At 40.8% G+C, this 26,833-nt stretch overlaps 1 protein-coding gene across 1 annotated transcript in view; it reads left to right on the forward strand.

Annotated features, from left to right (window-relative positions):
- The first annotated feature begins 2,627 nt into the window (after window positions 1-2,627).
- The window catches only part of GOLM1 (golgi membrane protein 1), a 30,857-nt gene continuing 6,651 nt past the window's right edge, over window positions 2,628-26,833 (forward strand). Inside the window, exons 1-6 of the mRNA XM_050912456.1 lie at window positions 2,628-3,033; window positions 5,669-5,848; window positions 15,229-15,283; window positions 16,331-16,433; window positions 22,520-22,658; window positions 26,553-26,682. Coding sequence (XP_050768413.1) covers window positions 2,905-3,033; window positions 5,669-5,848; window positions 15,229-15,283; window positions 16,331-16,433; window positions 22,520-22,658; window positions 26,553-26,682 — 736 coding nt within the window. The 5' untranslated portion in view covers window positions 2,628-2,904. The remainder of the gene's footprint in view (window positions 3,034-5,668; window positions 5,849-15,228; window positions 15,284-16,330; window positions 16,434-22,519; window positions 22,659-26,552; window positions 26,683-26,833) is intronic.

The following is a 26,833-nucleotide window of genomic DNA, read 5'->3' on the forward strand; positions in this document are numbered from 1 at the left end:
CTGATTACATGGGCTACTTTCTCTATTTCTGACTGCTAGGAGGAAAATAACAATTATTTATTCAAGTAACACTTCGAATGATGCACTATGTCTTGCAGTTTAGTAATTTTTCCATGTTTTCAAGTGTACCAACTATAACTCTTACAGCAAAGAACAGGATACGAATGACTTCATGACAGGTTCCGATATACCTTTTTTGAAATGTAATATTTTATTTCAGTAAGCAAAAGTAAATTAATTATCTTGTTCTGATCTGATGTGGCGGTGCTGATCATCCCCATTTTCCACCTCTCATTTTTACCACTCTGGAGATCTGTGGCTCTTGGTTTTCAGGGAATCTGTGTAAGGCGAGGTGGCTCTGTACTTCTCAGGCGCTCCTCTTAGGATGGCACAGCAGGAGAATAGTCTCTGCCCCATGTACGTGTTTCTTCAATTCTTAGCTTTTGTATTGGAAATTTGTACATATCTCTGTGTTTTAGTCTACTGCATCTTGATTTTTTTGCTTTACAACAAAAATGCATGGTTCCTCCCCATGCCTTTGCTTTTTCTGTTGACCTTACCTCAGATGTATGTGGCCCCATGGGTGTCCACTGGAGCTGCGCTGCATGTGTTGGTTTGCTCCGTAGCTGAGGTTTCCTTAGGCAAGAAGCTTGGGCCTCAGGTGTTGGACTTGTGCAGCTATGCACACTTATTTTGGTTTGTTTTGGGTTTGGTGGGGTTTTTTTGTGTGTGTGTATGTACACGAAGAGGCAGCATTTTCAGGAAGCCACGTTTTACTCTTAGGCTCCATATATACCCCATCCCCAAATATAAACAAATTCACAAACTTTTCAAATGAACAAATAAATTTGAAACCTTCACCAGTCTGGCAGTATTACGCACTCCCTGCTGAGAAAAGAGGAAGATGGCTTATATCTTAAATTGAATGCAAAGAGGGGATTTTGCAGAGGGTGCATGTGCACGCTTAGGTATAGGTGAGCTGTTGAGGGACTTAAGTGCTGGACATACAGTAGAATCAGCATTTCTGGTACCTACTAACTGCTGGCATCACCTTCTTCCCCTGTGATTACAGCGTATGTCCACGTGTAAACCCTTTGAGAGGTGCTACCATTTATTAATTTTTAAATACATTACAACCTGTGAATTGCATCTGTAGGGAAGAAGTTGGTTTATTTAAGAGCGTGCACCTTGAGAGACTGTGCAATATATTAATAGTAAAGGTACCCATTTCAGATTCAGTTAGTGTCTTGTGATGCATCTGTGTTTGCTGCGTGTTTGATCTTCTGTGCTTATTTTTGCTGGCTTTTGTCTGCAGGAGTGCAAAAAGAAAGAAAATTGATCTCAGTTTACAAGGGAGCAATCTATTACAAGCTGTGCCCAAGATTCCCAGTGGAGCTTGAGGATTCATTGAGCTAGGTGCTATTACACTCATTAAGACCAGATTTTATCATGTCTGTCGTGGTTTAACCCCAGCCAGTAGCTAAGCACCACGCAGCCGCTCCCTCACTCCCCTCCCCATTCCCAGTGGGATGGGGAGGAGAATCAGGAAAGAAGGTAAAACTTGTGAAATGAGATAAGAACGGTTTAATAACTAAACTAAAATATAATACTAACAATAATAATAATGAAATATAATAATAATAATAATAGTTGCAATGAAAAGGAATATAACAGAAAAAAGAAGAGGTGAAAAAAGGGGAAAAAACCACAGTGATGCACAATGCAGTTGCTCACCACCCGCTGACCAATGCCCGAGCATCGATCTGCTCCTCCCGGCCAACTCCCCCCTGTTTATATACTGGCCATGACATTCCATGGTATGGAATACCCCTTTGGCTAGTTCACGTCAGCTGTCCTGGCTATGCTCCCTCCCAGCTTCTTGCACACCTGCTTGCTGGCAGAGCATGGGAAACTGAAAAGTCCTTGGCTTAAGATAAGCGCTACTTAGCAACAACTAAAACATCAGTGTGTTATCAACATTATTCTTACACTAAATCCAAAACACAGCACTGTACCAGCTACTAAGAAGAGAATTAACTCTGTCCCAGCCAAAACCAGGACAATGTCATAGGGTGAATATGGCCTATTTCAAGCAGAATTGCAACAGCCCTTTTCCCCCGCTTTTCTGTTAAGACGGGCTGTTCCACAGAAGCAACTCAAGTCTCAATAGCAACCAGTCGTACCCTTGGTACTGCTCATTCATTAAAGCGTGGTTATTTGTTTGCTATTAGGAGCAGAGAAACCAGCTGAAGATCAAAACAAACATCACTTAATACAATTTACCATTGAAATCAACGGAGTGTCTGCTAATTTTTTTTATTTTTATTTTTTAGATTATCCTTAAAGTAATTTGGTTCAATCTGATTTATTTATTTGTTTACAAGCTTGGAACCAAAAAGTTAAAATAGTATTATCAGAGGGAATATGTTGAAACTACCCAAGTTTGGGAAGCAAAGTGAAAATTACTCCTGAAACAGTGAGACTAAGTTTATTTTCTGACTAAATGAGATAACGAGGAATCTATCCTCTGTCTGGAGACCAATGTTGTCTGATTAGCTTTTTGGGTGGAATATATGGTAAAAGGATAACTGGTTTGTTCTGTTTATTGCAGGTTTTCATTATATTGTTAGGAATATTCAAGACTTCCCCCTCAAGTCCATGTGAAGCTTTATGTACAAGCTAATAGTACAAGATGGCCTTTCTTTGTCCTTCAGATGGAAATATCCAAACAGCATGTCGTCCTTGCTGGATGTAGTCCCGTCGGCCGAGAGCTGTTGTGTTATTGCAGTAAAAGTTTCATTGTGTGTATAAAATAGCCATAGCGGAGGATGCAATATAACGTGTCTATTTTAATTTGCAGGTTTCCACACTGTTGTGGTTCTTTGGGTTTGTTTTTTTCTTGAAATGGTAGGGCTAGGAAACAGCTGCCGAGGGATGAAGTCTCCACCTCTCCTCGTGGCTGCGCTCGTGGCGTGCATTATTGTTTTGGGTTTCAATTACTGGATTGCAAGTTCTCGCAGCGTGGATCTGCAGGTAACTTTCCTCTTGCTCTGCATGTCATCTTGTACTTGTGTGGTTAGCGAACACAGTCCACAAGAAGGATGCTTCTCCTGCATGTGGTGGGCCAGGAGCTTCAGCTTGTTGTAGGAATTTTCACAAATATTGCAGTTGTTGCTTATCAGTACTGGGAGATGGGGGGAAATGGGAGGAATGCCTATTTGTAGGTGAGGAGGACCCAAAACTTGAAGACCTGCATGTATGGTGCTTGTGATTTCTGCTCACACAAAACGTTCAGCTGTCTTGTGCTGTTTCAGTTTACAGATGCGGCAAATGCCATCCTCTGTTTTTCTTTCTAACTGTACATTGAGACTGGCACTCCATTTTTAATCTGAATGGGCATCTGCAGTTTGCTCATCTCCCTAGATTTTTTTTCTTGCATGACCCATAAGAATGTATGCATACTTTCCCACCAAGTACAAGGAAATCTAGCGTCTTCAGAAACAGTGTCTAAAACTCTGAATTTGTGTTTCTTAGAAACATTTCCTAAAGAGGGCACACAGCTTACATGGAATAATTACCTTGACTGCTATTTTTCTAATGGTAACTGTATTTTCTGTGACTGTTGAGCTTGGGTTTTAATCCTTTCTGGAGTGTGTGTTCTGAAGTTGAGTACATGAATAAAGTTTCTGGTTTCTGACAATCTGTGCAGGTTGGTTATTTTTTTTTCTTTCCTCCTTTTTTCCTCCTTTTTTTTTCTTTTTTTCTTGTTTCCTTCCGTTTCCGTTTTTTCCGTTTCCGTTTTTCCGTTTCCGTTTTTCCGTTTCCGTTTTTTTCCGTTTTTCCGTTTCCGTTTTTCCGTTTCCGTTTTTCCGTTTCCGTTTTTCCGTTTCCGTTTTTTCCGTTTCCGTTTTTCCGTTTTTCACAAGCAAACCTAAAAACTAACGACCTGGTGATTAAATGTGGCTGATGAGAGTTCCTCCCAAGTTTTTTCCACTGAATTTGTATCCTCTTTGTAATAGAGCGGAATTTTAGTACTGAGTTGACAGCTCAGTCAGGAAATTGAACAGGAATTGAACTCCTGTTTCGCCTCGGAGTGGGCACTATTCAAACAGGACACGTGTCTCTGGCCACGCGGTTAAGGGTATATCTTAACTTTCCCTTCGTGGAGGTTATGATGCCCTGTCTTCTGGGACTCTGGTCATCCTTTGTTTTCCCTTTGGTCAGTGGCTTCAGGATGGTGGCTAGCAGCAGGTAGTAACTGTGTCAGTACTGCTGAAGCTTTGCTGCACGGCCATGAGGCAGCTGATAGTGAGGAAGATAAGCTGCCATACTAGCTTATTCTTGATCTCAATAACCTAGATACGTAAGGTCCTCCTTACTGTTACTGATTTACTGTATCATCTTGTACGTTTCTCCCAAAGTTAGCTTGAAAACTGTTTCACGTCTGCATAGTCATGCACTCTGAATGAAATAAAAGCATAGCTGAAGGCACGGATGGAGCTTCTAAAGCACTCTGTCAGCCCATTCACTTCTTGGCAAGACTTTGCAGCTATTATGACTGAAATGGAATAAGTGCTTTTATTTGCTCTTCGAGCTAAACTGCAAGTCTTTTTCACTGCCGCCTCCTTGTCTCTCCTCTGTTCTCTCATTTTCTGTGGCACAGAAGCCGAGTAAGCGGGCAGTAATATGCAGCATACTGTGGTGTAAGAAGATTTGGTCCGTTTTCTTGGAGTTTTGGAAGATGCACAGTTTTTATTATATCTGTTTTTTAATCCACCTGGAATCCCCAGGTCTTTCTACCTGGGTAAATTCTGTTGGTATCCCCCACCCCCTGCCCCCCACGTGTCTTTGTACTCTTCCTTGCTGCCAAAGAGTGATTTTAACCCAAAATGTTTAGAAACAATGTCCTGCAAAACTGAATTGGTACTTTAAAAAAAAAAGGGGGGGGACGGACGGGGAAAGCTGTGACAGCATCAAGCTTGATTCCTTACCTTTTGTCTCTGTGTTTGTATATGCAGTATGTGATGGTGTTGAATTTTCCTCTGATTGTCACTGCTCTTTGAGCAATCAAGAAGAATGATGATTTTCTGCTTATAAATGAGTTTTTCTCATATGTGTCTTTGTGTAACGGCCATATGTCAAGTTTTTTATGTAAAATTTGGGCAGTGTTGTCCTCCCTCTACTCTTTCCCAGGTCTTCCAGGAAAACGTATTGATTTGAGTGATGAGTTTTCCCTCTGAGTTAGTTTAGGCTCAACACTGGGAAGTGCAGTGATGTCAGAATTGTCTGGATTAAATTTAAAAAATGATTTGACCTTGTACTTCAGAAAGATTGTAGACTGCAGTCTTTTTTTTTTTGTGTGGCGGTGTGGGTGTTTTGGATTTTTTTTAAGCTTAAGTACTCAGGCAGCTTTGCATTTCTCTTAGCTTTAACTGAAATTTCGATAGTCTCTACAGAATATGCTGTACTGTTAATTTACGTAAAACTGGGGGGTGTGCGTCTGTGTGTGTGTCTGTGTGTGTGGCAGGTAGACCCCTGGCTGACCCAATACTTAGATTACATTAGCACTGTTAGTTCTGTGAAATTTGGTATTCCTTGACTGTATTGGAGAAGAATGTGGCAAGGGGGAAGCATTTCTATTTGCTTTGGCTAATTTGCTCTTCCTCAGGGTCGGATCATGGATCTGGAAGGCAAAGTCCGCAGGGCGGCAGTGGAGAGGGGTGCTGTGGAGCTCAAAAAGAATGAATTCCAAGGGGAACTAGAGAAGCAGCGACAGCAGATTGACAAAATCCAATCCTTGCACAGCTTTCAGATGGAAAATGCCAACAGAGTACATCAGGAAGAGAAGGTAGGGCCTTTTCTAGCCACAGTTTTCTGTGAGACTGTGGTTTACCAAGACACTCTTTGCAACAGAATATGGTTGCTCAAATGTTGCAGCTAATGGGCATACAGTCAGTGTTGGTGTGGCAAAACATTTAATTTATGTATCATTGTAAAATAGTCAGAAAATGGACATTGAATGCACATTATAGCATTCATTGTATAATATGTGAAATATTAGAAGCTGCAAGTAACAGCACTTTTGAATAAAACCTGTACCCCCTCTATAAATCATTGTTACCAACCTTGGGTTGGCCTCTGCCTTTCTTTCCTGTATACTAATGTTTGAAAACTTAAGGAAAAGAAGCTGCACTGACAGATATATTTGTATTCCCAAATATATTTGTATATATTTGTGGGCATAAACAGTTGATGTTTATTTCTAAATGCATTACAAATTCTGTGGCACCTTGGCCTTCTGCCTCCGAAACCCAATATCACTGGGAGACATCAGAAGGTTAGACTAGCCTTTCGTGGCAGTGCTCCTGACAGTGCAGCATTGCCAAAGGGGTGGAAGTCCTTTGAGAAGAATGTGAACATACCTACTTAAATAGCAGTGTGTACGATTACTGCTGCGTAGTAGCTTGCAAACTGTTTTGTTGTGTGTTTTCCTCATGTTGCTGATACCACCTCGGATGTGGCTGTTAGTCATTAATACCACTTTTCTGACCGTTGCCAGAAGTATTCAGCTGAGAATATTCATTCTGGGTTTATTGCTTCTCCTGTAGAGTCTCTTGACTGAAGTTTATAGATCAGCTTTCCAGGACTATTATTTTCAGCAGACTGAAGAGACACAACTGATGATGGTAATAGGTGCTCTTCAGGTAAAGGGTTCACCATTAGGTGATGATTCGTGGCTCAAAACTTGCAGTGCATGAGCAAAATATCACCAGAATAATCTTCGAAGCACTTAGAGGAAGAAAAATTGAATAAAATTGGAAGGTGGAATTGTTTCATTAATATGCACATCAGTGGCATATATTTCTAATTTATTTTGAAACCATTTTTATCCAAGGTCTTCAAAGAAATAATAAACCAATTCTTTTTACCTCTTTTGAAACAAACATGTTTCTTTGATAATTTGTCTCCTTTCTTTGGGTTCAGTCGTTGCGTATACTTTAAAAAAGGTGAGGTATAGTTTGTCTATTTATTTATTTATTTTATTGTATGTATTTATTAAAAAGATACCCCAGGATAGTCTGACAGAATTCAAGTGAGTAATCAATCTTGTTGTCACTTCTGCCTCCTAATAGTGGGCGTTGCTACTGAGTGCTATGGGAATTGTTTAAATTTACTGTCCTCTGGGAAGATACCCCAGTTTACATGTTGGTGAAACCCATCATTCTGTTTTGGCATCTTTTTGCATTCTAATTCTGTCCTGCAAGGAGTGAAAGCACATGCATGAGTGAGGGGGGAAAAAAAATAAAAGGTAAGAAAATGGCAAACAGAACTGAGTATTTGCTTAATTTACTCCTACAGTCTTTTTTACAAGGGAAATACATTTTGTGCTTCCTTTTCATAAGTAGGTTTTCCTTTAGCCAGAATTATTAAAAGTCACTGGAATGGGAAATGCTGGCCACAGAGTTTACAGCACAGGCTGGCCAGATGGGTGGATGTCAAGAGCTGGTGACAAGAGCTCACCCAGGAATTTTAAGGAAGCTCGGCGGATGAAATGTTGCTTCTGCCAAGCATGGTGTGCAACCTTTCTGCTTCAGAAAGGTGGTACTGTGGTACTAGACAAATGTAGCTGGCACCACACAATCGACCTTTCTTGTTGTGGTGGCGTTTTTGAGTCTAGAGGACATGAGTCTAGATGCCATTAAACCTGGCATCTGTGCCAGGAAAAGTGGTGGGAAGTATTTTACAAAACCAGAACTGCTGTTGGACATGGGGGTGAATGTGGTAGTCTGGGGAAGAGTCAAAGTGGCTTCTGGACAAGGAAATCTTGCTTCTGAAGTCTCTTGGAGTTTCCTTCTGAAAGAGTCAGTGACAAGGATGAAGGAGACTAATGAATGCATTCACACCTGAAATTGCAAAAGGCTACACATGCATGGCTTGTAGAGAAATTATGCAGCCACATGGTAAGACGGTGTTATCAGAGGGGTGAATGGTAAGGCAAAAGTTACAAAGCAGCTTAGAAGTAAACTGGGTTAGTTGTTGTACTGTGGGGAGGTCACTGGTGGAGTTTTGGAGTGCTGGGAAAGGCATGCAGAGGAGAACAAGGAGGATAACCAAAGCTGTGAGGTAGTTTCTCTACAGGAATCCACAGTGTGGGTTACAGGCTGGACAAGAGCCAGCTGAGGAGAGCCATCGCAGACATCTCCAGGATCCCAAATGGTGCAGAAAGTGCTCGTGGCTGGGAGAGACAAGGCATGGTTGTTCGCCATCCACTGACAGGCTTCAAATGCGGTCAGCAAGTTGGAGTTCAGACTGGGCAGAGGAAGTGCTCTTCACGCAATAGATGGTGAAGCCGCAAGTCTGTGACATCCGTAATGCCCAGTTGCAGTGAGTCTCTGTGGGTTAAAAAGCAACTGGATAACCTTGGACAAACACCTGCCCCACCACCCAGTACAAAGGTGTTTGTTCTGGCTCCAGGCGTTCCTCAGCCAGAAGTAGCTGCTGCTTGGAAAATACTGTGCTTTATGGCTGCCTTGGTGTTCATTTGGCATCCAGTGTTAGAGACAGGATGCTGGGCAAGGTGTATTTTGGGTCCGATCTAGTATAGCTGTTCCTTCCTCTTAAGTGCTTGTCCCTCCGTCATCCTAAAACACAGTTGTTCAGTAATGGAATAGTCTATGACGCTTGCTGTTGAAGCCCCAGGAGCTGATGCTGTAGGAAGCATTAGATAAAAGTGGTGCAGTGGACTCATTTCCTGTCTGCTGTGTTTTGTGCCTGGAGAAGAGCATGTCTCAGGAGCCTGAAGTGGTAGGACGAGCGTGTATGTGCCTGCGCACCACTTTGTGGCAAATTCAAAATTTGCTCTTGTTGCGACACATGAGCAAATATCCTGCACAGATGTTGTTTGTTTTCCAAGTCTGTGATTTAAGAGTAGGGAGAGTTATTTGACTGGGAACCTATGTATTTGTCAAAACATGCCATCAGCCAAGTTGGCATGGATTCATCCACTCTAATTTAGGAATGCCCCTGATACCGTGGCAGGGAAGAGAGGGAAAGCTTAGCTCTCACTAAGGACCGTGATCTGAAGAAGCTGTCCAGGATCAGAGGTTATTCCACAGAGGGATGTGGAATATAAGAAAAGACTATTTCTGAGTGTCTTTTTTGTGTGTGTATCTATATCCGTGTGTAACTGTGTGTTGTATATTCACATGTGCATACATATTTGTATACACACACAGGCACACAGGTATCCTTGGTTTTTGGTTCCGTGGATTCCAGTGGAATCCGGGATTCCTGGGAGGCAAATAATGAGTTCACCCTTCCTGGTTATGGGAAACTTGGTCCTTGAATTGAACTTTATTTACCCCATGGGGATTAGCAGCAAGTATTTACCTAGTCCAGGAAGGATGAATGCAAATCCAAATCCCAAGTCTCTCAACTCACTTTACAAGTAATACAAACTGTCTAGCTAACTGGACAGATCTTTGAGTGATAAATGGCATTTTGTTTAGTTCTTCTTCTTGTTCTTGAAGAAAAATGAAAATGCTTTCAGCTGATATGTAGGAGTGAATGGTCTGTCTCAAAACCCCCTCTTTGTCGGGGAGAAATTATGGTTCTTCTGGTCATAGAAGAAATCTATATGGGAACAAACTTTCACAATCTGGACTCCTTACCAAAAGCAACTCTGAAGTAACATTCGAGACCAATCTTAATTGCAGTTCATCTCTGCTTGCTGTATCTTATTACTCTGCTGATAAAATAGAGAATAATTATGCCACTGATTTCGTTTCATACCAAACTAATACACCAATAAGATACTTGCCACATTAAATTCATTGTCGGTGGCAGCCACTTTGAGTTAAATCTGCCTTCTTTTCTAGTAGAACTGTCTCTGTGCTACTTAAAAGATGAGGGCATAGAAGGTAGGAGGTAGTCAGAGCCTGAAATACTCTGTGGGCTCGCCATTCACTGAGGCGATGTAATCCTGGGAAATTGCTGTCGTAATTATTATCTTAGGTCTGAGTATGTATAAAACACTTCTGTCACCAGTCTGCTTTTAACAAATCTGCTTGAATTTTTAAGGATTAATGTAGATTTAGCAAATGGCTTCTGGACATCTATACAGAAATAGACTAAAGAGATCAAGAGAGCTTACATGAGCTCTTAGTAACAACAGATAAGCAATAAGGAGCGCAAAAGGGCTGTTTCTAATCCGTAAGCAATTTTCTAAAGAACAATATTCTGTATGGTTGTTATTCAGGACTCGTAGCTTCTGGGATGTACACAGCCACAATAGTCTTTTTGAAGAGTGTAGCAGGAGAACAATACATGTAATCGCTCCTATTTTTAACTGCTAGAACATGCTTTTGCAGTTTGTCATTTTCTTTGGATTTATGTAATTCTTCCCCAGCCCACATCTTGTTTTACTGAGGATAGTGGCCAGGCTTTGTACATTATATGTGAAGCACGTCACTGTCCTGTTGCTCAGTGTCATTTAACACTGGCCACAGCTGCTCTCGGATCCCCTCCCTCTGGGAAAATTTCAATTCCCAGCACAGCCTTCTGAGACAAAATACCTATCGGTATGCGGAGAGTCGGCTCCGCTCAAAAGGAATGACAGTGGGCGAGGGGGAGAGAGAAGAAAGCCTGTTGTGAAAAGGAGAAGGTGCCTATGTGTGTTTTGGTTTTGTTTTTTAAACCAAACGATGTTGCATCTTCTAGTTTTGAAAAGGCTTTAAGGAAAAGCAAGCAGTGCCTCGTGCCCTGCTCTACTTGCTATAGCATGATGTTACTAAATTAGCAAGAGAAATCAGTCTGCTTACTCATAACTGGTACAGCAGAGGTCTCAAAGACTACCTCTGTTTAAAATATGTTTTCACGTGGTGGAGAAAAAAAATGGATGGTCTGGGTCTAGCTGAACTGTAGGCACCCTAAGAGTGGAAATTTAGAGTATGTGTAGCTTAAGAGTTAACTACTGTAACGTTTCTACCTCTTCATAGCAAAATGAATGGCCAAAAAGGAAAGCAGAAGGTACGTTATATATACCTCTACAGGTTTTATATTAAGATTCTCACATTATAGGATTCTGTTTTGTTTGAACTGCCTACTATTTGGGTTTTAGTTAAATATAACAATGTTATGAAAGTCCTGTAGCTGCACAGGACTTATTTTCTCCGATCCATTTGCTGTTGCCCTGCACCTGTAAAAGTAATTTCTTATTCATATGTGTCAACTCCCTCTCTCTTCCACTGAGAGTGTAAGAAATTGTTAACTTTACAGTTTTGGTGTTCTGTGCGGTTTTGATGTCATGTGCATGTCATGGTGCACGTGTCCTTCATTACAAAAAAAGAGTCTGGATTGCTTTTAGCAGATGATATGAAACAGTATTGAGTCCCTGATCTTTACCAGGATCAGTCTTTGGGAATAGAGCTGTTTGGTTTTGTTTTGGGGTTTTTTTTGGTTGGTTGGTTAAGGTTTTTTTCCTGTTATTGAGGATGGGGAAAAGTCTGTAATTTCTGGCTGGAATTCAGTTCAGTGAGAAATAGATTTAAAAGAACAATGTCCCCTCCATTTTGAGCTTGAAATTTGTTTTAGACTTGCTGCAATTGATGCTCTTCCACTGAAGTATACATGAGTGTGCAGCACACAGACCAATCTAAAAGAGAAATATTTTCTTAGGGATCTTATTTATGAACTTTTTCCCTACTTACTAATATGTAGTTAGCCATTAATCTCATGTCCTAGAATGAAAAAGCCTTTTTTGTGGCTAGTATAAATGGTTTCTTTACTCCTGAAGTTTATTTCAAAGTGGTGAAGAAGAAGAGTACAAAGAGAGAAAATAATTGATGATGCCGTGTTACTAGGGAAGTGTGTGTGGAGGTGTGTTTGCAAAAATAGAGAAGGGGGGTGGGAATTCCCAGATATAATTAAGAAATGAACAACAGATAATCAAAATATGGCTTGTGCGGTGCTGCCAACATGGTGGGGAGCAGTAGGAATGTGCAAAGCAAGGCAGAACTGCTCCTTTTCTTTCCAGTAAGGACTTAGATCAGTTTGAGTTAATCATGAAATAGATGCCCTTCTTCTCCATGATTAATTATAAATGCTTGTTTCTGCTGGTTTCTGCATGTATAAATCTTACCCTCCCAGCGTCCTTTGTTCCCAGTTTGTTTTGTTCTTAGCAGCTGATTTACTGATGCTGTAGCTCATATTTTTCTCCTTGTGAGAGCTATATTTGTGAATGCAAAGCCCATTTTTTCTTAGGTTTTAGTTCTGAAACCAGTGTTTACTCTCATCTGGTTCTTTGCTGTTTTATTCCTTTTTCCTGTTGCAATGTCTCGTTATGCTTTTATGTACACCACATACAGCCAGTGTTAGAAAGCACATACGTCAGTTCAGTGTGGTTGGGTTAGCTTGATTTATGACGGTAGCAAATGCCGAAGGAGTTATTGTAGTAATGCCTCCAAGGAATATGGTTATGGAGACAACTGTGTAAGGCATTAATTGCATCAAATGCATGTACATAGTTCGGAGTATGTGCTCAAAACATATGCTTTGAAATAATTTATCTCAAAGCTTCTTCGCAGGTATTTCTGCATTATGTTTTGGGTTTTTTTAAACAATAACTTTTGTGTTTCTTAAGTAGAGTATGACTTATGTCTACATGTTCTGTGGTGAATGCAAAATAAATACCTCTAGCAGTTGTCATTAAAAAATTTGCTGTCCAGCTGGAGCAAGATCTTTCCATCACTGCTGGTGGCAGTGTGGCTTTTGATTTTTGGTTTCTGAAGACCTGCTGTCCGCAGCATTGACTCCAATCAGGAGACTGACTTTTCCTCTGTGGTAGTCACAAGGACTTCTGTGCAAGACATGTTTGCAAATACAATGAGCTGGTTCTGTTACAGAGTTACTCTGTCACAGAAGGTCAGATTTTGATATGGTGATATAGTGAGTTTCCAAAAGCTGGATTCTCACTCTTAGGGATCATAGGTATTGTTTTGTGGGCTGAATGAGATTTAAAATGTGAGTTTCTTCCTAGAACTGAGTTTTGGCATGTGTTTGCTGAGTGCTTCCCAGCAGTTTGCTTTCTTGACCTGCATAAAACCCCAAAAGAAAATAATGTCTGCCTAATTCACAGCCATGAGGTGAATATTAGTTAGCACTTGGATGACAGGAGGAGGAACGGAAGGCCTGACGTTATTGATACAGTCAGATTGCACTACCCTGTAAATTATTAAACAGTATTTCCTGCTCAAGTCAAACAGCTAACTAGATTTTCATGATTTTTTTCCTGGACTCTGGCCCACAAATTCAGGGAGGTAGGTGCGGCATTGCCAAAAGGAAGTTTTATATGCAATCTAGAAAGACCAAGGCACGCTTTTTTTTGCCTGTTGTGATTTAAGGAGCCTTTTTCACATGGCAAGTCATTTTATTCACTTAAGCTAATCACAGTTATTATTGTCCTAATGTATGAAACATTTAACACTTGTCTGTTTTACTGTTACATAAGTGGTCCTGGTATTTGGGAGTTTCATTTTAAGGAAAAAAACCCCAAACCACAACACAACAAACTGTAGGAACATAAAATTGCCATGTCATACTGATTTTTCTAGTCCATTGACAGTTTCTGGTAATGGCCAATGCTGGAAACCCTGAAGGTGATAATCATGGAACAACCTGATTACGTTGCTCACGCATTAGCAAAACCTGGCATTTCCATCGAAACATTAACTTCCTTTTGCCAATAAACCAGTGAAAACAAATCCGGAAATTTGTTTTTTACCTGTCCTATGAGACAGGAGAGGGAAAAGTATTAAACAATCCTAAGTATATGTTGTTATTCATGTTGTTGTTGTTATTTTTTCCTTTTTCACAAAGGAGCAAGGCCTTTGCTCTTGAGGTTTCACAGTGGTGTTCACAGACCAGCTGTATGTATAGAATGGTGTAGAAATATTTCTTCTATTGGGTTGAAAACAGCTGCATCTTCATCGACATGTGAATCACCACCTCTTCGAACTGGGACTCTTTAAAGTGTCAACAAAAGACAAATCTACCCCTCTGCTCTGTGCTATCCCACTCAGACTGATTGAAAGCTTCACTTTTCCTAATCAACTGCCACTTATTACCATAGTTTTTGTGAAAAAAGGCACTGACAGTGTTGTCAGTGTTTCAGGGTGACTTGGGCAGACAGAATGGATGCAGTTATTTCTGTGCATTAAAGTGGTGTGGACATACGTACACATCAGTACTTGAGCAGAGACTTTGGGAAACTGGGAACTTGATGTATACTGATCTGGGACACCTGCAGCACACTGGGGTTTTCTGGCAGAAGGATAACAAGGAAAGTGGCAGTGAAGCATAAGAAATATGCTCCTAGGACTGGACTTGATAATTTCTGAAGGGTCAGTGGATCTCATCTTTTTGTAGTCTTAAGAAGACTCTTCTGCACCAGACTTTCTAAATGTTAAATATGAATCTGAGTTATCCTGACATCTGGCTCACAGGAATTAATTTCATTTAGACTTGCCTTAGTTCTGTCAAAATTCAGGTGTTTTGGGGCACGTGTACGTATGGGTTGGTAGAGGGGGATTGATGAAAGAATGGGAAAAACATGTTCCTATGTTGATTGCCTCTTCAGAATGAGAGAGCAAAGTGAAGGAAAGGAAGAAGGTTGCTCCAGCACTTTTTTAATCAAAGTGAGGGAGAGGATAGTTAGAAAAGTGATACAATGCAAGGGCTTCGTGTTGCTTTCATACAGTTCCTTTGTGATCTATGACTAATGCTTTCATAGCCCCTCCTTGCATGCCTGAATGGAGGTGTATTGATTCCATGGTCAAAGGGTAGTTGATAGTGAGCTGTGCTACGCTGTATTCTTCCTTCAAGGGATAAAAATGGTAAATCTGACTGTCACTGCAATCGTGAGATTAAACCAGAATAAAGCAGCAAGCAATTTTAGTAGCAGACTCTTTAAATTTCTCCTCTTTTATTTAAGTGCCGTGATATCTTCCCGCCCTCCCCCCCATTTACTGGGAAATCTGGGTTAAAACAAGTGTCTGTTGTATGTAATAATAAATTTCTAGAGCAGCTAAAAGGTTTTGTGTTGGCCTGTAACCCAGCACTTCGCAAAGAAAAGATCTTGTGACAAGTGCTTCGGTTGGTGTTGTTTAGAATATTAACGGTTACACAGATCCTTTGGAATTAAACCATTGTTTTCTGTTTTGCTCCTTCCAGGCAGCACTGATGAGTAACATCACAGTAAATGAGCGATTGATCCAGAGTCTACGAGGTATGTTGTAGTACCCCTCTGCATCTCTCTCGTATTGGTTTTTAAGCCCCTGTTTTTACGACTTGCATTTTTTTGGTGCCTTCTGAGAATGCTGCCTTTCTTCAAGTCATGGGGATGGTGCAGGAGCTGTGGTGACTTAAATCCTGCATCTGCATAGTTCGAGTTCAGCGAAGCGTCAGACTAATCTGCGTCAATGCTAGAAGGATTTGTCTATGTAGTGCTTGATGTAGGACTTCTGACCCTTATAATATAAAATAATAGGGAATAAAACTAGCTTCTGTGTATATTGTTAATATATTTGTTCTTAATTCTACCTTTTGCAGCGTATTCTTGCATTCCTGCCTGAGGTGTTTGGGTTGTGCATTTTAGCACCAGGGGAATTCACAAACACCTATATTAAATAAGAAATCTTGGTCTAATTCATTTCTATTCATGTGGTGCTTCAAAATTGTTTGTTAGCAATTTATTCCTCAGGAGGTCTGGGGAACAGATCCTAAGTTCTATAAAAAGACAGGTAAATACACTGTGGTGCCGTCTGGTGCCCTCACACAGAGCTTTCTATTGGGAAGAAAACTAAATCATAGATGCTTCTGGTTTTGAGGAACATAACTGTAAATTGCATACTATTCAGGAAAGCATTGTAAGCTTGTCTTTAGATGGCTAATAAACATGAATGCCATTTCATACTATGTTCTGATTAGTATTTCACAGACCTAAAGATTTCCTGGGCTGAAACCTAGCAGAGCAAGGGTTTGCAAACAAGGTAGAGTATTCCTTATGAAGAAAAGGAGGTCAAAAATGTACGTTACACCATTTCTGTTAGTATGTTAGGCTGAAAGGCTGTTCTTACCCAATCCTGTGCATCTTTGATGAATAAATTCAACAATTATCTATGCATTTGTATACAAAATGTAGTGAGCATGACAGATGGATGGAGTTAGTGTGCTTACTATCGATCTGTTGTTTGATACTTCTGTTGTAATATATGTAGGTAGGTATGTATGTGTGTGTGTGTTTTAATATATATTTTAATCCTGTTTTCATCAGAACACTTGAAAGAGTTACAGACAGAATATGGAAAGCTACAGCTGAATGTTCACTGGTTTCAGAAGAACCAGACTAACCTTCAGAAGAAATTCTCGTATGACCTGTAAGTATGTTCTTTCTAAAAGATGGCTTTCGGAGTTGTAGGTGACTTGGTTATAACCCAGAGTATTCTCATGATAGCTATAGCCCTGTTAGTAAACGTACATTTTTAAGGAGAAAGTAACACCTGACACATCTAAGATTGCTCACAGTTGATCTTGGAGAAGAGCATAGACCTTGCAACACTTGGCATCTCAGTATCCACAGAATTCTCCCACACTTCTTGATGTTCCTTCCATTGCAGGAGGAGAAAGGTAGCAATATTCTCATTTAAGAGTTGAGGGGCAAAATTGAAACATTTCTGGTACAGTTATGGTCACAGCATGTGTTCTGCATTACAGTTCATACCTAGTCGTGTTTCGCTGAGATTTCCTACTGCCATCCGTAAGGCATGGATAACTGCACACAAGTCCCTATCATTATCCTTACAGTAAATACACATTTCTGGTATTTCTAGGAATTTCTCCTGGGTTCTTTCTGTTCAATAATGTTCCCTCTATCTGTCTTCACATCCTATTGTATCTTCCCTCTGGTGCATAGATATAGAAAACCAACAGAATTTGCTGTCTGCGTGTTCTTGTAATGGTTTTCCATCAAGAATATAATTGTTGTAGTGATAGATATTTTTCCAGCAGCCGCTGTTTAGCCAGATTTTGTAGGAATTACAACTAAAAGCTCAACATGGCAGTCAAAGAACTTGAATTCTGCAGGCCAAACTTGAAATACATTTTTTTCTTTTTTTTACCCTGCTTAAAAATTAAGGGTTAGTATTAGTGCTTTTGGGGTACTTTCTGATGACCAGTTGGTTGTGTACTCTTTTTTTTAGGGCATTATTACCCATTTAATAATGATGACCCAGAGGGATTGTGTTACTGGAGTTCTAATAATTTAGGACTTCTAACAGAAAAGTAGAAGGAAGTTGGAGGCTCAAGTTTGTACCAACCTTTTATTAAGCCACGTTGCACTTATGCGTCTGTTAAGGTACTTTTTCCCTCTAAGTTTGTTGTGTACCGCGGTTGTTAAGCACCATCTCTTTGCTGTTTAGTTAAATGCCAGAGCTGGGACTCCTGGACCTCTGTTGATAGTTCTTTGCTAGTCAGAGTATCTGTTTGCCAGCATCTTCCTTGTAAGGCTGAGATGAGCAAGAATAAATGGATCTGTAGGCATATGTATGTGCTGTACAGTCATGCTCTATGTGAGAGGTACATCCTTGAAGCACTAGATTGATATGCATGTGCTGGGAAGCGATACAAGGCAAATGTAGTGAGTCTGGTTTCTGAAAACTTAGGTTTATAGCCCACGTCTGGTGAAATGTTTTCAAGTACAGCTCCGTTGAGGAAATCACTGACAGAGCATCCCTGCTTGTGGGAGTGTACTGTAAAGAATCCGTCTTCGTTTAACAGAAGAAGGTTGGATTCAGAGGGTACAGCTCCAGGGTCAGGGCTGGCTCAAGGTGGAGAGCTAAACGAGTTACAGTGGTGAAGATGGATTTGCTTGTGTCAGGGTAGATGTAGAGACAGGCATGATAGTTCAGCCATGTGCTAGCTGAACAGGGAGTCAGCTAGCTGATCTGCCTTCAGTTGGTCCTGAGGCAGGTGCACTATTTCCTGCAGTCTCTCCATGGGAGTCCATAAAAGCAGTGATCTCAGTCAAGGAGCTACACTTTCTTCACTAGCTTTGCTGAATAACACTTAAGTATTCATTTTCTGTTTCTGGATTTTTTTTTGTAGCTATGCAAGTGAGGAAAACAAACTTTGCACTCAAATTTTCATGGAATGATTTATAGCTTGAGCACCCTGTAGCATTCACACAGTTATAACAGGAACATATATAAATGTATTTTTTAAATGTTGCTTGTTGTATACCTTTAGGGGGGATGTTGGAACATTAATATTTCAGTGTTGTAGTAAGTTACATTACTGACTTTGCATTGTGTTCTAGTAGTTGTAGAAACAGACATCTGATTGTACTTGGTTACATACAGTCCTCTTTGCTGTTACTAAATGCTTACTTAATACTGTCATTTTAAATGCTTACAAACAGCCTTTTCCCAACGTGATTCTGAGCCTAGAAAAACAAGTAGTATTAGAAAGACTCAAAATGTTACTTTTAGTCTGTCTTCCTTCCTCCCCTCAATATTAGGAGTAAAGCAACATGTTGCCTCTTTGTTCATCTTTAGTAAGCCTTGGCAGGAGGGGGCGTTAGACCCGCTTGTGTGCTATGCCAGTGTTTCTTCCTTTGACTTGGAGTTGTATGGATGAAAGTTTTACACCTTATGCGTCAAGTACACTTTGCCCAGTGGAAAAATGAAGAGAGAGTATTATTGTATAATTGAAAATGTTATAAAAAGATGACAGAAGTCAAGTGCCTTTTTTTAACTGCTCACATTGTAAATCACTCTTTTTAAACAATCAGATATTGAGCTGTAGAAGACAGTGATAAAATCAGTTGTGCGTATGGAATGCATAAGAACAAAATTTGCTAACTTAGAAGGCACAACAATAATTGTTTTTTCTCATGCCCAAGTCTTGAAGTTTCATCTTAGCATTTTTTTTTGAGCAAGCTTAGTGTTTTTCCATACAGAAGTCAGCAGGAGTTATGTGAGCTTACGGGTATTGTGTGCAAAAGGAGCGCATGTTCCACAGCAGTCAACTTAATGAGATACCCTTGGTGTGCACTGTGCCCAGTGCCGTCTGCTCATGGTGGAGCTTGTTCAGCAAAGACTGCCTGCAGCACTGACCCTTCTCTCCTGCAGCAACCAGAGAAAAACAGAAGCCTCTGGACTGATCTTTTGAAGATATTTCAATGTTTAGGTGCATTTTGATTCCTAGGAGCTTTGTTTGTTACGTAGCCACTTCTTTGGAAATTTTGCTATGTGTGCAAAGTCTGGTAATTATTTTGGTATTTGCAGCCCTGACAAGTGTAAGAGTGCGAGTGCACAAGTAATCTTTTTTGGCAGGGATGAAAGGAGCTGATGATACATGCTCCTGGAGGACAAAGGTGCTCTATTTCTCACGGTGGGGCTGCGGGCAGCAAATTCAGCAGCTCGGGAGGGGAGAGGCTGCACATGCGTTCTGTGCATGCAGAGCATGCCTGTACGTGGCCAAGTACTCAGGTTAACATGGACACACGAAGCACTCACATGAGCACAAACACCACCAGTAGCCTCATCCTGCTCCCTGAGGGTGGGGGTCCGCTAGTGCAAAACGTGCTCGTGTACGTACGTACCGGCTGGCACCAGTCCCTGCAACACCCATGCGCAACTCTCCCACCTGGGTCTGACTCCAGTTGCTGCACTCGCACCCCTGTACACGCACATACACACACTGAACAGAGAACCCCTCACCCAGGAAAGAGTTAAAAAGGCATTTAATAAGAAATGGGACAGACTGTGCTGATCAGGTGCAGGGCAAGGCCAGACAAGCGCACCCACCAGCAATATGTTTACATGCGACCGACTCTGTTTATCCCCTTATCTCTCTCTTTTCTCGTGCTTGTTACTGCCAGAGATCCATCCCTTTCCCTGCCTTTGGTCCCGTAATAAGTCTTGTGCAATCCTGACATCTTCTACCCCTGCATCCCGTAATGTGTCCCCCCACCCTGGGCAACACCTTGGTCTTGTTGGCTCATCTTGATAGGTTTGATGCCTGGGCACAGGGGCTGAGGCTGACCTGAGACAGCCCTGGGGCTGTGGGGTGGTCTGGACAGGGTGTCCCTTCTTCTGAGTCTGTAATTCAGGCTCCCTGCTGCCCTTGTGCCTGTGTGCTCCTTTGGGCTCATGGAGGTGGGCCTTGGATGGGCTGATGGCTCCTGTGATGGGCCTGGGAGCAGCTGGGGAAGGTGGTACTTGGGCTCCTTTGAGTGTGCACAGGTGAGCTCTTTATCACAGAAACTAACTCTATTTAATCTTGAGACAGAAAACATGCCACAGAGACTGAATTTAAGAGCACTGGTTTTGCACGTTTGAAGTATGTCATGTCGATGGGATGAGGCGGAGAAACTAGTGCTTCAGAAGTTGCTGTATGCACGAGTAGAATATTCAAATGTCCAGAAATCCCTTTTACCAGAATAGAATTCCTTCACAGATAATAAATTAAAAATTATGAGCATTTGTCACAGATGTTAAATGAACTTTATTTTCATGTGCGGTGTGGGATGAAAGAGCATTTGTGAAAGGTTGTTCTGTCTCGAACTTCAGGCTGTCTGTATACTGCATCTTTCTCAAGCTTGCAAACTGAGGTGCAGGCAATTCTGATGTTCTTTTAGTTCCTATAAATTAGTGAATGTGTGCATAACTCAAGCCTATGTTGTTTTATTGTCTCTGATGTTCACTGACTTAGGAAGCACTGCTTATTTTGATGACTCTTCCATGTATTAGCATTAGCAAAATCAGAGTTCAGAATAACCTCTGGACAAGAAACAGTAACAAAGGTAATGAATTTGCCAGTTCGTAGCATATCTGTCTGCCACTCTTCTTCCTTTCTGGGTGTGAACTACAGAACAGATTTTTTGCCTTTAAAAAGCCAGGGTGGAGAAGGGTGAAAGCGCAATAAAAATGAGTGACTTGCTGTTGAAGAGGGCACGTGCCCTGAGAATTCCTCTGGATTAGGTAGTAGCTTATTTGCAGCTTGAGAAACTGGAACATGCCCATCTGAACCAGCTGCTGTTACACCAGGGGTATTAACGCTCTACCAGAGCCAGGCTCAGGAGAAATTCATCCCTCTTCTGTCTTAGTGAGGGGGAGGTAAAACTCGCAGTATGTTGACCATGATGTTGTACAAAGGATGCTGAGAGAGGTTTTGCATGCAGAAAGATGTGTTTGCAGGGTCTGTAGCTGATGGTATACATTGAACTCAAAGTTACCTTAGAGTGGAAAAAAACAAAGGGGGAGAGAGAGAAAGGAAAAACGAGTTAAAAAAACCCAGCAAACTCCTTTGCTGCGGGGGCCAGCAGGGAAGAGCAGCAGTGTGGACCCCAGCCAAGCCTCTTCCTTGGGCATGCTCTCCAATGCAGTGGGTGCTGACGACGATTTTTCACCACATTTTTCCCTAGCGTGATGGGACTTCTCATTGGGATCCACTCAAACCCGCTATTGCTTGTCCCTGTTCACAGTGGGGTCAAAGCATACTTGGGGTCATATGATGACTGGTTTCTAAGCCTTCTACGTGTGTGTTACAGGGCAATGCTTATCTGCTTTGTTATTCACTAGGTCTTGTTCTTCCTCCCATATAAACTGAAAGTTACAAAACAGGTTATGTAGAGAGTGGGGGAGAAAGGGTGATCTTGCCCTGATGGCAGTCACTTCCCCTGAGAAACCCACCTTGACAACACGCCGGGGGGTTGCACAGGATCCTCAGCACTGCTGCAACAGCCTAGGGCTTACCTAGAGGTTACAGAGCTGTGAGGGAAAGGCAGGCTACAGAACTGCAAACAGAAGACCGCTGGTGTCACGAAGGTTAAGGCACTAGTGACGCTGTGTAACTATTAAAAGTATATAAAAGATATGTAATACTTGCATCTTTAGGAAGTGTTCCTTTTGGAACTTAGAATAGCTAATGATGAACTCCATTTCTGTAACATGTGTTTTGTTATGTCTTGCAGCGCTGCAGTTTGGTGAAATACTGAGAAAGGGTGTTCAGTTTGCTAGCAGTAGCTTACACCTGTTTCTTATTTCAGCTAGTACCTTGCTGTTTCCTCTTCCTAGCTAAAATCCAAATACGCATTTGTTACCATACTACAGATGCTTCAAGGATCAAAATTGATTTTGACTTAACTGAAATTGACTGGTTAGCAGAGGACAAGGAAATTCATGTAGCTCATTGCGCTGGTCTAACAAAGCAGTTTAAATTCATTTCTTCCAGTAGAACTTGGACTGCCTGCACCACAAGTTTGTCCTTAGGACTTAGGTTAACACCGCATTTTTTCGTACTGACTTCTCAAATGTAAGCACAGATAAGAAAATAATAAAATAAGAACTAAGAAAATAATAAAATAATTAAAAAAAAAAGGAATAAATCATGTTACAAAAGAACGTTTTAGAAGAGTGTGCATGAAAGGTAACAACTGCTGACTTGTTCATGTTTTCTCCAGGTCACAGTGCATCAATCAGATGAAAGAACTAAAAGAACAATGTGAAGAAAGGATACATGAGCTTACAAAAAAGGGTAGTGATGTACCACAAATCAAAGAAAACAAAGACTTCTCAGAAGATTCAAAAAAAAATAGCCAGGTATGGTTTGGGTAATTTCTTAAAAATCTTTTTCTTTGTAATTCCTAAGGGGTTTTCCACCTCTCTGCTATCTCCAACTAACATTAGCCTATCTTATTAAGTTTTGCACTGCTTTCCTTCAAATTTGTTGATTGTTTCTGATCTATGGGAAATGGAGTGATTGCAAGGACAGAACAGGCAGAGGTCCTGCAGGAGACTCCCAGTCACGGTGCCTCTGAGACAGGCAGAATTTGAAAGGTGATGCTGGGAGTGGTGTGGAGCCCATTAAAGAATATTTACGCTGCTGAGCTTTGGTTCACAGCTCCTTTTGACTTTGTTAAAGGACTTAGTTGCTTTGTGTGTTCAAGATGTGTGTTAAAGATGAGGATAAATCGTCAATCACTTCAGACTAGCAGCAAGCCTTGAATATGGTATTTTAGTCCAAGGGTCTTTGAGGTCCATCAGTTAGGAATTTTCACAGAAATCCTAATGTCAGCCTTTTATTGTGGGAATGAGGAGAAGATCAAATGTCTTAGCTGTTTGCTTTTTGGATATTCAGAATCAAAGAACCACAAAAGGTGTTGCTGTACGTGACATGAGAAGGCTCACTAGGATAGGGCGGGCTTGCCGCATAGGGTGGCTGCGTACCAGCTGAGTCTTTCTTCCTGGGGTACAGAGGGCGGGAGGAAATCTTGAGAAAAGGAAATTTCAGATCATCCTGTTGTCTTGGCATGTGAATTATCGATGCTTCTTCAGTGAAGCAGGATTTGGTCAGGGGTAGGACTTGATCGGTTAAGCTTGGTACAGATGGCCCTGGAAACACACAGTGAAGCTCCTGGGTGAGAAGGCAACTAATTTATTTCTATGTACCGAAGTAGACCTTTCTTCAGGACTATGAGCACCAGTTACAGAAGTTACATTTTTTTACATGTGATTGCAATGGGGCCTTTGCCCCGTACCTGGGTGGCCAACTCCCATTGCAAAGGCAGTGGGGGTTTGGTGGTATATGCCCTTTTCTCTTTGGCTAGGAAAAGGCTACTAGAAGAAACAATTGGATGACTTCAGTGTGGAAAGGGTAAAGCAACGAGGATTGAAGCTGGGTTTTGCACATAGCTGGAAATGGGTGGGAGAAAATGGCTGAAACATCTGCCCAGACCTCCCTAGGTGTTCAGGTAATGGTTCCAGTCTGTGTCCAGTCCTTTATGTAAAATGGTGGGAGAGAGAACTGCTGAAGTTTGTGACCTTTTATCCTGGTAACCTGCATTGTATGAGAGCTGCAAGATGAATGAAGCACCAGAGACAGGAAATGCTAGCCAGTTATCCCTTTAAAAAAAAAAAAAGTGAAAGCTCTTGTTTGTCAATTTTTATCAACAGTGTCAAATAAGTAAATAAAAAGTAATAATAGTAATAGTAAATATGTAGTAATAAGTAAATAAAAAGCCCATCATTTGGAGATGATACATTTGTTTGTCAAACAAATGTTTAATGTCAACATGTAAAACACTAAGTATTTGGAAAGTTGATGTAGGGAAGACCATACTAGAGAGGTGGTCAACTTAATTTCTAGTGTGGCTTTGCAGCCGATTTTCATTACAGTTACATGCACCAGATGCTTTTTGTTTGTTTGTTTTGCGGTTTGGGGGGTTTTTTACCATTTCCAGTTTGGAAGGGAAATCATCCCTGAAGGAACCTGAGGAGTTTGGCTGAAGCCCCTCTGCAGGACAATTTCAGTCTCCTGCAACAAGTCCCATAGCTGGGGGCAATCTTTACTCAAAGCAGGCAGTAGGTTGGGCATGGCAGGTTATCTGTTCTCCTTTTACCCATCTATAGATGCGATGGTCCCAGATGAGATAACCACTAATAGAGCTATAGCCTGAATAAATTCTGTCTGCTTGTGTTCCCTAGTATCTGTGACAGTGTTTCTTAGTCAGGCTGTAACCGTCTCAGTTGTTTGTTTGTCCAAGGATTGCAACTTCTGGCTTGTACAAAAGCTGAGTTATTTATCATTAGTGCAAGGTGACCCTGAGGAAATCTATGTACGTTTTTACCTGGAATAATTCCTGTTTGTAAGATGTACATGCTTATGTAATGGAAAGGTCAGAGTTAAAATAAAACAGAGAAAGAAAATGGAGTGTTGGTTGGTTAATACACAGCTTTTTTGTATATTAATATACAGCTCTGTATTTTAAGGAATGATGTATACTTCTCGGTTGAGGAATATACAATATGTTCCAACTATTATCTTTTTATGCAACCACTTCAACTTAAAAAAATTTCAGCATATACCCTTTTAATTTATTTGACACCGTCATTAAAAATTACTGAGCTAGAAATTTAAGGTAATATAAGTCAAGGGCTTTTGCATATTTAATTAAGAGGCAATTTCTTGCTATTAAGTGCAGGCTCAGTATTTTTACAGAAGAATTAATGCCCAGCATCAAGCGAAAAATAGTCTTCTGTTCAGTTTCTGATGATTTCTACTGTCAAGAGTGACCTCAAGAGGCTGAATTATTTATAAAACAGAAGCATTTTTAAATACAGCATTTTTGTTTTAATGACTGAAGGAAGATGGAGTTCTTCTGCATATCCTTACTGCAGTAACCAAATATTCTGTGGTAATACTTGCTTCTCAAGCTTTCATAAGAATTAATGCTAGATTATTTGTTGTCAATGTTGGACTTCATGGTGTTGACCCAACAAGGTCTTTAGTTCTGCCTGGCTTTGACTGAGCTTAAACATTCTCAAAACAGCCAAGTAGTCATATCCTACAAACCCTCTACAAGTTTGGCTTCTTGGTTATTTAACCACTTCTTTCTGCAGACATTTTTCCAAATGACTGCTTGAACACTTGACAACCTAGCATTTTAATGACCTGCTTAGAACAATGGGTAGCTACAGTCTTACCAAAAATCATAACAGAAAACTTTGTTGACTATATGACTTTCTATAGCATAAGGTTTCCTATTCATTTGTATAGTACCAGGTATAAAGAGGTTTATGTCTCTAAATGCCTGTATGCTTGTTCTTTCTCTGCGTCTTTTGATTTTTTTAAACAAAACAAAAATCCAACAAAAAATCCCCACAGAACAGTTTCATAACAGTCTGGTTTTTTGTGCCAAAGCTGGTATAGTGCAGCACAGGCTCCAGGCACATTTCATGTTCAGTGTTCATGTGAACTGAATTGACATAGCTCTCAGCCAATTAAATGTTAATATGACTAACAGTTGTACACAGAATTTTAATTGCTAAATTGGAATATCTTCAAGGTGGTGTACATCTTAGTCCTTAATCTTTAAGCAGGTCAGATGCTGAGAGCAGTCTAGTACCAGTATTTAATACATTCTTAAGGAAGCTCCATCACGTTAAACAGATACTGTTGTCTACTTGGTTGATTTATGTTTTTCTTCTTAGTCCTGCATTCAACATAGTTTTAGACCAGTTTTGTACAGGCTTGCTTAACTGAAGTCGTCTTATGCCCAAACTCAGTTTACCTGTCCCTGCAGATTGCTAACAGTAGTTAATGCCATCTGTTTTTTTGCTCTGCTGACCCTGACACAGTAGCAGGGCAACAGTGGAGAAGCGTGTGGTGTTACAGTTCTGTGAAAGTCTGAGACACTAACAGGTAGTGTTCCTTGTGAAACACTAACCAAGAACAATAACCTCATCGTTAGCTGCAATTAGATTAAAGAAGGTGTGTTAAATTCTCCCAATGTGTTGTGCTGTTATACAGAAACATCACTGCATATTCAAGATTGTATGATACTTCCATCACCAATAACAATTTCAGCCCAAATATTTCTGAGTGTGTTAGGATTTTTTTTTCCCTACTGAATTCCTACCTAACTTCCACTTCCCTTTCCAAATCCAGGAGTAGCTATATAGACCAATGCTTATCTGAGTACATACACTTTATAGGTCAACATTGAACTGCCAGCCTTGAAGCAAACCGAATTCAAGCAGGCTGACTTGGAAGAGCAGAAACCCAATGAAGATGTACCTAAAGCAGTACCTACAGTACAAAAGATAGACCCGCTGCAGGCTAAAGGTGAGATGGAAATCACTATCTTACTAGCAACTGGTAAAGAAAGTTTGTAATTTAATTGAACATTTAAAAAACATTTTTGTACACAAGACTGAGATGGAAAAAGTGACACCAGTAGACTGAACTTTAATCAGTTTTCCAGCTGTGGAAAGGT

The sequence above is a fragment of the Gymnogyps californianus genome, chromosome Z (assembly GCF_018139145.2).
Source record: "Gymnogyps californianus isolate 813 chromosome Z, ASM1813914v2, whole genome shotgun sequence".
Classification (NCBI taxonomy): domain Eukaryota; kingdom Metazoa; phylum Chordata; class Aves; order Accipitriformes; family Cathartidae; genus Gymnogyps; species Gymnogyps californianus.